The 12101-nt window shown below is 41.1% G+C and overlaps 2 protein-coding genes across 2 annotated transcripts in view; one reads left to right on the top strand and one right to left on the bottom strand.

Annotated features, from left to right (window-relative positions):
• LOC107383382 (oxysterol-binding protein-related protein 3) overlaps nucleotides 1-12101 on the top strand; it is a 42552-nt gene that overhangs the window by 8181 nt on the left and 22270 nt on the right. Inside the window, exon 2 of the mRNA XM_015955948.3 lies at nucleotides 11777-11957. Coding sequence (XP_015811434.1) covers nucleotides 11895-11957 — 63 coding nt within the window. The 5' untranslated portion in view covers nucleotides 11777-11894. The remainder of the gene's footprint in view (nucleotides 1-11776; nucleotides 11958-12101) is intronic.
• LOC107383630 (zinc finger BED domain-containing protein 4) lies at nucleotides 6575-8794 on the bottom strand. Its single transcript, XM_054744400.2, has 3 exons — nucleotides 7404-8794; nucleotides 7145-7301; nucleotides 6575-6919 (listed from the first exon to the last, which is right to left on the bottom strand). The coding sequence occupies exons 1-3, from the start codon at nucleotides 8560-8562 to the stop codon at nucleotides 6706-6708; spliced, it is 1530 nt and encodes a 509-aa protein (XP_054600375.1). The 5' UTR covers nucleotides 8563-8794; the 3' UTR covers nucleotides 6575-6705.

Genomic DNA, 12101 nt, shown 5'->3' on the forward strand with positions numbered 1-12101 from the left:
GTAAAAATAAAAAGTGGCAGATGTGGGGTTATTTATAGCATTTCCTGCTGCTTTTTGATAATCAGTGGATCATCTGCAGCTTTAACCTGATAATTCTGTAATCTGGGAGGAGCTCTCTGCCGTGCATCTGTAACGGAGAGGATAGATGGCTGCTGCAGGAACGATGACGGCTGCTGTGTCGGTGTACAGCCTGTCTATTCCTCATTGAGTTCTGCCTGAAGCCGTAGAACAACAACACTCACTTTTGCTTTTCTACAAATAAACAGAATTGCCTGTTCATTTATTTATATACATATATTTTCAGAGCGTAAAACCTCTTGAGATGCAACATCTGGTTTTTAAGAGGACCCTCTGTCCATACAACACAAACAAAGTTGAAAGGCAGCAAGACAGCAAGTGGTTAAAAAATAAAAATAAACAAAAAAATAAGATAACTAAATAAATATACCTGCATAACAAGAATTAATTAAATTAAATTAAATTAAATTTCAACAGATAATAATAGATACTGGTACAATTATCCAAACCAAAGTAACTTACAACCCAGAAAATGATGCAGACAAGTAAAAATTGTGCTTCTTTAAAATGTTCTGTAATTATAACTAGAGGTCAGCCAAAATAGGTTTTCTATTGCTGATAAAATGCCAGTATGAGGTGGTCATGGTCAGCCCATGGTCGATGAGTGCTGCAGATTTTTTGGGCCAATTTCATGGCCCATATCTTGATGTTTTGCACCTTTTCTGAATACTAAATTATTACTCAAAACAACAGTGGACACACAAGGTTTCTGAACCTAAAAAGTTTCTAACCACTGAATTTACCTACTGTTGAATCCTAATTTTGTTCACTGCTCAGTGATATAATCAAGCATTTACCAAAGTTTGTGAAACATACCAATAAACTGACCAAGTATTAAATATTTATCTTTATTAACTTGTATTTTAGGAGGATAAAACCACTTCTTGTTTCTGAGTGTGTCCTCCGACAATAGAGAAAATAAAGGACAAGAAAGACGAGACAGCAACAAATAGACAAGTCTAAGACATAAATAACAATCCAAAAATGATTAACAAAATCTACATAAAAATCCTGCAGTGGCACAAACAAAAGGAATAAGTGTAAATATTATACTTTAGCTATAGCGTCGTATTATCAGGCAGTGGATTCACAACAAGAACAAGTCTGCTTCACATGCTCATGAACAGCATTTCTAAAGAAGCAAAATGAAGATATTGATTTTAAATGTGGAGGCACCTTGTTCCAGTTCCAGGCTCTTTAACATAAAAGGCTTGTTTTCCTACCTATTTTTAAACTGAGGAATTGCAAAAGAGAGCTAATCATTGATCTTAGTGTGCTACACAGAATTAAAGGGTACTAACAACATTTCCATAAAAAATGTATTTAAAAATGAGTAAAAAAACAATTAAACTGATGCCTGGCTTTTAAGGAAAGCCTTGAAAGATGTTCATACATGTGACAGTGGTGTGTTCTAAAGACAACATAGAACAAAACAACATAAGCTATTGAATATGACATCAAGAGATTGAAAACATGCAACCGTGGCGTACTGGTAAACTATCTGCATAATCCATCGACATAAATATTGGACAATGGGTTTCCATAGGCTCCAATAACACGTTTGAGGCCAAATGGGAGGTGGCCACCACCGCCATTTTGATCATGTCACAGGTTCCGTCAAGCCCAGACAATTCCACAAAAGGCAAGAGAGGAGGAGCTGAAGGTGGGACTGTAAGGCTGGGATCAACTGACGACACCCGGTCGAACTAGCTACAAGCTAACCTGAAGCTAACCCTGGCTAACCCAAAGCTAATGCAGAGGTGGGAGCTAAGCTAACAGAGGTAGCAACCTAGCTACAACCGGAGTTAACTGTGCACTACACCAGAGCTTCTGAGTCAGAGATACGCCGGGCTGACCGCTGGGTAAAACCGGGTGGAACACAGAGTTCTCCAAGAGCTCCACAAGCCGGCAGCCGCACAGCAGACAAGCACCGCTGCAATCTGAGATGCGCAGCGCTGCCGCTGGGGAGAACCGGGTGGAAAGGTTTCCATCCCAGATCTCCACAAGCCGTCAGCCCGCGCAGCAGACAGGAGCTGCGATCAGACAGAGATGCACCGAGCTGCGGGGAGAACCGGGTGGAAAACATCGGTCTCCCGAGAGCTCCACAAGCCGATAGTCGGAACCCAGCTCCACCAACATGTTATATTTCAACCAATTTTCTAAAGTGCAGCATTATGTTAAATGCACTGGGTTTTACCCCACTACATTTAAATTTCATGGTTAAACAGTCATGCTAAAATCTAAGCTCAGCTCGGCAGTGACCTAAAATACATAAATGTAATTTTACTTACCGAAAAAAATGAAGTGGAGACTCCTTGGACGCTCTATTAGTGCAATTAATGCCACAGCAAGTCATTTTGTCCAACAATTGCACAAATTATATCCAAAACAGAATACACACACACAGAGACTCAAAATCCCGGAGAAGTTTCCAAGCCAGACCGAGGCTCTACTGAGGCCTTTCCATGGAGCTAGCTCTGTGGTCATGTGGGTCTGATGCTCATTAATTATACAGAATTTTAGGCTTTTAATACACTTAAACAGAAGAGTGAGAAAAAATCCACCCCCCTCAGAGTTGTCATGAGTGTAAACTAGATCATTTAAACCAAAAACATGTTTTGGAACCAGGCTGTAAACATGTTTATTTCTGCTGTGAAATTGGTATTTTTAACATGGGAGTCAATGAGGATTTGCTCGCTTCTGACACCAGCCCCCAGCGGATGAGGGTGGAACTGCAATTTTTAGTACTTCCGGGTTTGCTTCAATTTTTGAGCCGCATTGTGGGGGCTTGGCATAATCCAAGATCGGAAACAAAAGTTGACTTGCAATACGCTACCTTATAGTTAGGTGAAAACAATTGATTTTGAGTTTTGTAATATTGTGTAACATTATGTGACATTTTTTGAATATGAATTTTAAATAACAAATCTGGTTACAACCAAACTTAGTATTAGTAAACAAAGTATTTATTTTATCAGATGAGAGCAATTGTGAAGAGTCTAAAAAAGGAAGGTCAGATCAACATTTACAGCAGAAGTTTTCTCCGGAAAAGCATAGAATTTGATTTTGATTTATTAAGAACTTTATTTTGAGTTAGCCAATGCCAATGCTGCACTTTGTTAAAATGAAGCTGAAGGGTCTCCTGAATTTCCAGTTTGTTAGGTTTAGAACAATATAAAATTGTATCATCGGCATAGAGACGAACTGAGCAAGAAGTGCAACAGAGCAGCAAATCATTTATAAAAAGTGAAAATAATAAGGGTCCCAGTGACGAACCTTGAGGGATTCCCCTAACAACCCCCACAAATTGGACTCGCATCGATTGAAGGAAACCTATTGTGAACGATGATGAAGAAATTAATTACGCCAAGTTAAAGATGACCTTGAAAGGCCAAAATCAAATGAAAGCACAAAGGAATATGTTTTGTCTAAGAGCAAATAATGATCAAATATATAAAAAAGAAATATCAGTTGATAAGGTTTCACAGCATTTATTAGGCAGATGTTATTGAGAGATGTAAATGTATATGTAAATCAAAATAAATACAATTTTAGAACAGTTAGACAAAATTTACTGATAAAATATGTATATTATAGTAATTTAATCATCAACCGGGGCTGAAAACACAATAGGAACCTGTTAAAACACACCAGTAACACCTCAGGTACACTTAAAAATATAAATGAAACCCTTTAGTGTTCTTGACTTATCAGCAGCTTCTGTAAGCCTGAAGATGGAGAACTCTCACGTTGTGTTGTTTTTCAGCTCCAAGCTCACCAGCCCCTTGCAGATATCAGCCTGCTTTTCTCGTGATGGCTCCATGAAATGCTGCCTTACTGGAGAAACAGTTGTTATTATTTTTGTAGAACATCCATCTTCAGTTCAGTCTGTAGCAGAAAGAGCAGGGGACTCCAGTGACACAAGAACTCAGCATATTAGTCTATAATAAATATTAGAGAAACAGTTAAACAATAACACTCACCTATTAATAAAAGTGCACATAAACTATTCTCTAGTGTTACTGTTGATGTTAGACCTTGACTGACCTTCTCAGTGGCCTAGTGGTAGAGTGTCCGCCCTGGGACTGGGAGATTGGGGTTCAAATCCTCACTTAGGTCATACCAAAAACTTTAAAAATGGGACCCAATGCCTCCCTGCTTGACACTCAGCTGTAAGGGGTTGCATTGGGGGGTTAAACCATCAAATAGTTCCTGAGCGCAGCCACCGCTGCAGCTCACTGCTCCCCACAGGTACGGGTCAAATGCAGAGATGAATATCACCAGTTTGTGATGACTAATGGGACTTTTGACAAGTTTAATGACAAGTTTAATGTGAAAACAAACTATACATGGCTGATGATGAAAAACGCAAACATCTTCAAGAAATTTGAATATCCATGAAATATTTATAGCTGTACGACGTTAGAACGTTGATACGAGGCATGAACATATTTTTTAAGCTAAGTCGTTTTCCAAATTTGCGATTGCAGCTTTAAAAAGAATGAATCTTTAAAGCTGTGTTTACTTTCTGTAGGGTTTTGTTGCCCGTTGATTCTATATAAACAAACCTTTATAATAAAAACCCAGTCCACCTGTCCTTTTAAACCTTTAGCTCTCCTTTTAGACCTCGCGGCATCGTTGGACTCGGCCCCCGGCCACAAAAACAATCTAAACAGCTCGTTCACAAGGTGGTTATCAATAATTGACTCTGGGCGTGTGAATGGGAAAAGTACAAGCTCTTAGTCTGACACAGCAGAACACTTAGTGGTAAACACTACACTAATCATTCGGTGTAATTAGTACACTCTGAGAAGTTCTGGATGTTTTCATTCAGTCAATGACTGATAGTCTAGAGTAAAGGGGAGGCCGTGTGCAGAGGTAATGATGCAGTGAGGTGATTTATGGGGTTTGGTTTCAGGAAATATGTTGTTGAAGGTTTATTTATTATAGATCTGTTGGGAGGATTTTACAGTATTCTGCAAAAATCTTTATTTTTTACAAACATATTTTTGTATATTTCTAAGTGACACTATCAAAGTGAGACCACAGTTCAACAGGTATAAACAAGGTTAGTCCCAAAGAGCTGTTAGGTGAAAACTTGTCATTCAGTAGGAGAGAGCCGCCTGGAGCGCCTGCATTTACACAACAGCTGTTTGCAGAGGGTGTGAGCAGAAAATTCCAGACTTTTTACGTTGTGAAAGCTCAGGATTCAGCTGAGAGTTGCAGGCAAGTCACAGTCTAAAAAGTGCTTCCTGAATTATGTTGGCTGTCCTTGTGAGTCTGTGCTCCAGAGCTGTGAAGTGAGTCGTCTGCTCTTAGCCCGCTGCTGTCTGTTACTGGCCTCGTGTTGTGGCGTGTCAGAGGTTTGAAGCAGAAATTCTTTCCTCTGGATGACTCACGTCCTGAGTGTGGTGCAGTCTGTAAGCAAAGGTTTGAGACACACACACACACACACACACACACATACACACACACACACACACACACACACACACACACACACACACACACACACACACACACACACACACACCCTAACCACCAGAGTGCTTTCAGGGGCTGTAGCTAGCAGCATAGGTTACAAATTCACAAGTTTACAGTGATGTTCATGCATGCTTGCACACAGGAAGCCTGCAGGCATTCCCACCACAGGGGAGTGCCTTTTTTATGGTCAGACCACATTCATTCAGCTCAGATCTTCAGCCATGTCAGCAGACATGGAGGGACTTTAAAACACGTGGAGACACATCGTACAGGTAGGCTGGGTCCTGTTAGGTGTGACGTTTCTGGTTCACTGTTATAAGCTTATTAGGGATGTTCCGATCACATTTTTTTGCTCCCGATCCGATTCCGAGTCATTTGATTTTGAGTATCTGCCGATACCGAGTCCCGATCCGATACTTCAGCAATACAATAAAATAGCAAGAAAAAAGGAGACTGCACCCAAATTGACCTGTTAGGTTTTTTTTATTATTATTTATATGACGGCATCCAACATGATACCATAAGAAAGTAGAAACATTTTGTTAGTGCAGCAGCACTTCAAACCAAGTAAACAAAATGATATCTTTGTAGCTTATCAGTGGTGCAACAATATGTAAAGAAATTTGTTTTTATAGAAAAGTAGAAAAGGTTTGTAAAATAACTCAACACAATAATAGAAGTTAAATTAAAGTGCTTACCTCCACCTCTAAGAGGTAGTTGCATAATTCAGTCAGGTAACAAAATAAAATACATCTTAGGCCTTTAGACTGACTAGTTTATTAAAACGAACAAAATATATGCCTAATCAAAGTGGTGTACGAACTTAACACCATTCAAGAATAAAACATCAACATCAAATTGCAAAGAACTGGTAAATCACCTCTTCCATGTGCTCTACATGGAGCTCAACTTTTACTCTAAGGCTCCCAAATAAAGTGCATGTTTTTTTTGAGGAAAATCAGCATCTCTAACTTGTCGGGGGAGAGCCGATTCCTATTCTCGTCAAGAATGTTTGACACTGCACTAAAGAGTCTCTCACTGTCCACTGAGGTGCAGGGGGCACAGAGAAATTTGGTTGCAACAGCAGCCAGTGAAGGGAACTGTGTAGCATGTGTTTTCCAGTAGTCTAGAGGATTGCTTTTCCTAGAGATGGTTTGTTCCGAAAGGTAGATCCGTACCGTACCGTACCGTATCTAAGATGCTGCCAAGGCTGCTTCCTGCTCCTTGACGAGGTGCCTTGCTCACAGGCTCTGCTGCCTCTGGTTCTTTACTGGCAACCCTGTTCTCCTCCATCTTCATCACCTCCTGGATGAGGGAATCTTTAGCAAACCTCAGGTGGTCTGACTTTGTGAAATATCTACAAGATAAATGTAACAATTTTTAAAAAAATGTTAGGCAAGACACTGCATAACACAACAGTTCAGCTGAGGAAATGTTATATTTACATAATAGTAAACAATTCTCTAATCATTAACAGAGCTAAATCTAAATTTTAAAAACATAATTAGTCATTGGCTGACTTACAATTTTGAAAATTTATTTTCTTAGAATCAAATTAAAAATGTACATTATTTCTACTTGCCTGTCTTTGTATCTTGGATCCACTAAAGTGGCGATGCTGTAGAGTGGTTCCTTTTCTACCTCAGCAAAGCGAGTCTCCACGGCCTCTAGGAGAGTTCTTTTCATGGTTCGAACACCCTGGTCAGTCGTTTGCTCTCGAGACAGGACACGTCTGAGAGCTGTTTAGAGAATGAATAGATGGATAACAGTTTATTACTTATTTAGAATAAAAAACATTGTGTGTTCTTTAATTAAAATGTAGAAAATAAAACAAAACCAACCTGAAATGGCAGGGATCACATCTGCTGCAGTTGCAGTCTCCTTGCTCACTTCCCTAGTCAGTTCTTCCAAGGGAACTAACACTTCAGCTGTATTCTCCATCAGGGTCCACTGACTAGATGTTAGTGTAGCAGGGAGGTTGTGGTCAGCTGTATAGATGCTGAGCGCTCGCTTTTGCTCCAGAATGCTCTGTAGCATATAGAGGCTGCTGTTCCATCTAACATGCACATCCTGCTGCAGGCGCTTCACGGTCATCTTCAGAGAAATCTGGATATCTTCCAGGCGTGAATAGGCCAAAGGAGAATGTTTGAAATGGCCTATTATCTTCCTGGCATTAGCCATTGTGTCTGTGACGCTGCGCTGAGAGAGCAGACCCTCGTGCACAACAAGTTGAAGCGTGTGTGCAACACAGCCCAAGCTCGGTACTGCCAAGTCCTCCATGGCTCTCTTCATATTTCGCGCATTGTCACGCACAATTACATGGACACGTTCCTTTTCAATTCCCCAACTGTTCAGCATCTCTTCAATAGCCTGTTTCGCATGCTCTGCTGTGTGAGATCCGCGAAAATGTTGCGCATTTAACGTAGCACGTTGTAAATTGAAACTCGAGTCGATCCATTGTGCAGTGAAGCTGATCAGTGACATTGGACAAACAGACGAACTCCATATGTCCGTGGTAAACCCAAAAGCAGACACCTTTGATAACATGACTAACAGGTGGTCACGTAGCTTGTTGTGAATGCTGGGCAGAGCTGTGTCTGTAAAGTAGCTTCGAGAAGGTAACTCGTACCGTGGCTCCAGGTGCTCCATGAGACGGCGAAATCCTACGTTTGAAACCACAGACAGCGGCTGGTCATCTAGTGCAATAAATTCAGCTATCTTGGCTGTGATGTTCTTGGCCTTGTCGCTATCCTTAGGAAGTTTTTCTTTGTTTTTCAGCATAGCTTCCAGTGTCGGCTGGCTCCATGTTTTGATCTGCGTTGCCGCGGTGAACTCGGAATATTGAGCTGGATGTTTGTTCTTAAGATGCCGGATCAGGTTCATGGTGTTAAAAGCAGCTCTGTCTTTTCCACCACGTGAAACACTCAGTTTGCAAATGTTGCAAGTGGCTGTTGGACAACCTTCGGTCTCCAGTTTAAAATGATTCCAAACAGCTGACATTTTTTGCTCTCCTGGAGCGAGACGAGCATTAACCTGCTAGCTAACTGCTACCTGAATTCCACGGTCCACTTTAAAACGTATGGCATTACGGCTGCCGTATGGTGTCATGTCGTTATTGAGGAAGTGAAACTTGGTACAAAATTAAGCCATTGTTATTCAATTTGAAACTCAAGATTAATTAAAAATGTCATGCTTGTTGTTTTATAAGGTTAAATCCGATCTTTAACACCCGATTCCGATCTTTTAAAAGTCACGTGATCGGGCCGATTTCCGATCACGTGATCGGATCGGAGCATCCCTAAAGCTTATAGTTAATGTTCTAGAGGAAGGATAAAAACCAGTGGATGTTTAGAGCTTTTTCATGGGAGTTGTAGAGTTTACCAAAATAACACCACTTCATTAATCAGCCTGTTTATGATGGGTCCTACAGGCAGAAGGATGCCCTTGTTCCTCAATGTGTGTGTGTGTGATAGGTCGGGGGGGGGGTGGCGGCTGGATAAGTGCCAAAAGTCCCCCCCCCACCCCACCCCGCAGACCATAACAAGAGAAATCTGGCCTGATGAGCCAAGATTTTTCTATTTGGTCACAAATCCAAACTGTGGGTCTGGAAGAAAACCTAACCAAGCATTCCCTGCATAAGCAGCGTTAGCGATGAGCGACACATGCTCTACAGATGTGGAGACGTGTCAGAGCAGAAGATGGATTTTGAAGCAAAATGCAGGTGAAGGTTAAAGCTTGATAATGCATCTGGACATCAACCAGCAGGAAATCATCAAAAATAACCAGGAGAGGGTTTGATAAAGTCCTGAAACATCCAACATAAGCGTGGCTCTTAGGATGAAGAGAGGCAGTTTTTATACGAGTACTGAGTTAAAACCAGAATGACTTTAATGAAGATCCAACACTAATAACTAAGTTACTAACTCATCAGTCCTGTAGGGCTCCAAACGCGTCATCATTTATATATTTTACATAGAAATACACTTTAAATGGGCCAAAATAATCCTTTATAGTAGAACTCAAAGATATTAACCCTTTCATGCATGAATTAGGAAACCTTCAACTGTTATTTTTTAAAAATTAGTTTCATTCAAAAAAAAACTAACAACTGAGTAGCTGTCCACTGTAGTGGCCATTATGCATGAAAGGGTTAAATATGAGTTGTTATTAATTTAACTTCCCCTGGTGGAGCTAAATGCCATCATCAATGCCATTTTAAAGATGTGGTTCACTTGTTTGTTTAAGCAATGCCTTTGTAGTGGTCTAGTGGGAATGAATGCCTTGTAAGTCATACGGGGGGGGGGGGGGGGGGGCACGACTACCACTGACTCTGTTTGCTCTGCATTGTTGATGCTTTATCTCCACAAATAACAAAAGCCTGGAGGAGTTCTGCTGTGTGGTAGAGTTGCTAATGCTAACAGTTAGCTTCTACAAGTCAAAACGTTCTCTGCTGTTTCCTGGACGTTAAACCAACAACAGCGTTCCCCATAGTGAGTCGAGATGGTTGAGTCCATGAATGTTAAGCGACAGTGTGGTGTAGCTCCGGACATGTAGTCAGGAGACCGGAGAATGTTAACCATCACTGCAGCCGTCAAAGCTTTGTGGCAGAGCCTCTCCTCAGTGTAAGACACATTAAAGCCCACATGGAGTTTGCTAAAAGACACCTGACGAACCCTGAGATGGTGAGAACTAAGATTCTCTGGTCTGATGAGACCATGATAGAACTTTTTGGCCATAATTCCAAGTGGTATGTGTGGAGATAACCAGGCAGTGCTCATCACTTGTCCAATACAGTCCCCACAGTGAAGCATGGCGGTGGCAGCATTATGCTGAGGAGGGGTTTTTCAGCTGCAGGGACAGGACGACTGGTTGCGATCGAGGGGATGATGAATGTGACCAAGTACAGGGATACTCTGGACAAGAACCTTCTCCAGAGTGCTCAGGACCTCAGACTAAATACTAAATACTGAACAACGGGACTGATTGCTTTGTCTTTTTTTAATAACTCAACATAAATTTCTAAAATTCTGTGTTTTTCTGTCATTATGGGGATCTGTGTGTTCATTGATGCGGGAAAAAGAATTTAATTGATTTTAGCAAATTACTGCAATATAACAAAGAGTGAGAAATTGACAGCGCCTGAATACATTCTGTACCGACTCTACAAGTTGTTCCTCATGAGAAGTGCTCGACTAGAGGAGGCAGGACCTTCTCGGTTTTGGCCCCTAAGCTGTGGAATGGCCTTCCACTCGTGGGCAGACATGAGCCGTCACTGCCAGTTTTTAAGAGTCGGATGAAGACTCACTGTTATACTGTGGTGTTCCCTCAACTCGTAAGTTAGTCGTTATTTTAAACATTGTAGGTCATTTTTATCACTTTTACCGGTGTCTTTAGCTTGCTTTAGTTTTTATGTATATTTTGTTGGCCTTTGCATGGGTCATCGATGTTTTAAATTATTTTATGTGTGTACAGCACTTTAGTTCGCCTTCTGTTTGATTGAAAGCACTTCATAAATAAAGCTGATGATGATGATGATGATGATGAATGTTAAGTGACAGTGTGACCTAGATCTGTCAGGCTTTTCTATTTCTACAGTTTCACCGTATATTTTCTATCAGAAGCTAATGAAGGAGATAGGTGTAGGAGACTATTTTCATGTTCAGCCTGCATGAAACACTCAGAGTGACTGATAGTAAATAATCAGAAACAATCACTAAATATGTTGTTCAGTGATCCACACCTTTAATGAATGCCAAAAGGGTAAATAAATGCATTGTTTTGGTATATATCCTGTAGTTTTTATTTTTATTTTGCATTTTTATCCCATTTAGAGAATACACAGTTTTGCCTGATTTCTGCTGCTCACATGCTTTCATTATCCTTCAGGAGTGATGATCAAAGACGGAGACCCTTTGGTCATCACTTTGTTATTGGACGTGGACACAAGCACTGACTTGTTTCATATGTACTTCATTGTCACTTATCAGCACAGTTAGTCAGCACATCTGAGTGCACATTTATTCTGGGTGTGTGTGTGTGTGTGAATAAGACTTGATGGTCTGGATATTTGTGTCAAGCTTCCTGAAAAATTAGCAGCTTTGGGGCTGTAGCTGTCAGTCGGGGACACGTAGAGTTGTAGCAGGACTTTGTAAAGCTGCTGGTGTGTTTTGGAGCACTAACCTTTGTGATACTTGGCTGTGACCTTTCTCTGCAGTGCTGACTGCTGGCTTGGCCTTCATAGGTCAGAGTGATGCTCCTGGAGGCTTTGCTCTGATCTCCGTTTCCACAGAAACAAAACAACGCTCAGCGCAGAACAGCCTCGTCGCAGTAAGATGACGACGTCTTCGCCCACTCACAGTGACAGCAGCAGCTCCTCCAGACATGGTGTTAAGCAGGTGAGTTTGTGCAGTTTGATTTCTCGAGTAGCTGCTGGAGTTAGTTTGACTCGTAACAAACGCGGGAGGGTAAGTCAGCCTCCTTACTGATGATACACCCTTGAATCGGATCACCATCTAAACTTGAGTTTGTCTCTGATGATC

Source organism: Nothobranchius furzeri, chromosome 11 (genome assembly GCF_043380555.1).
Source record: "Nothobranchius furzeri strain GRZ-AD chromosome 11, NfurGRZ-RIMD1, whole genome shotgun sequence".
In the NCBI taxonomy this organism is placed as follows: Eukaryota; Metazoa; Chordata; class Actinopteri; order Cyprinodontiformes; family Nothobranchiidae; genus Nothobranchius; species Nothobranchius furzeri.

Excerpts from the sequence above, each read along its gene's own strand:
- LOC107383630 (XM_054744400.2), bottom strand. The coding sequence starts at position 8,562 with ATGTCAGCTGTTTGGAATCATTTTAAACTGGAGACCGAAGGTTGTCCA. Across the intron at positions 7,302-7,403 it reads TGTGATCCCTGCCATTTCAG|CTCTCAGACGTGTCCTGTCT; the intron begins GTTGGTTTTGTT and ends TTCTCTAAACAG. Across the intron at positions 6,920-7,144 it reads GATCCAAGATACAAAGACAG|ATATTTCACAAAGTCAGACC; the intron begins GCAAGTAGAAAT and ends TTTATCTTGTAG.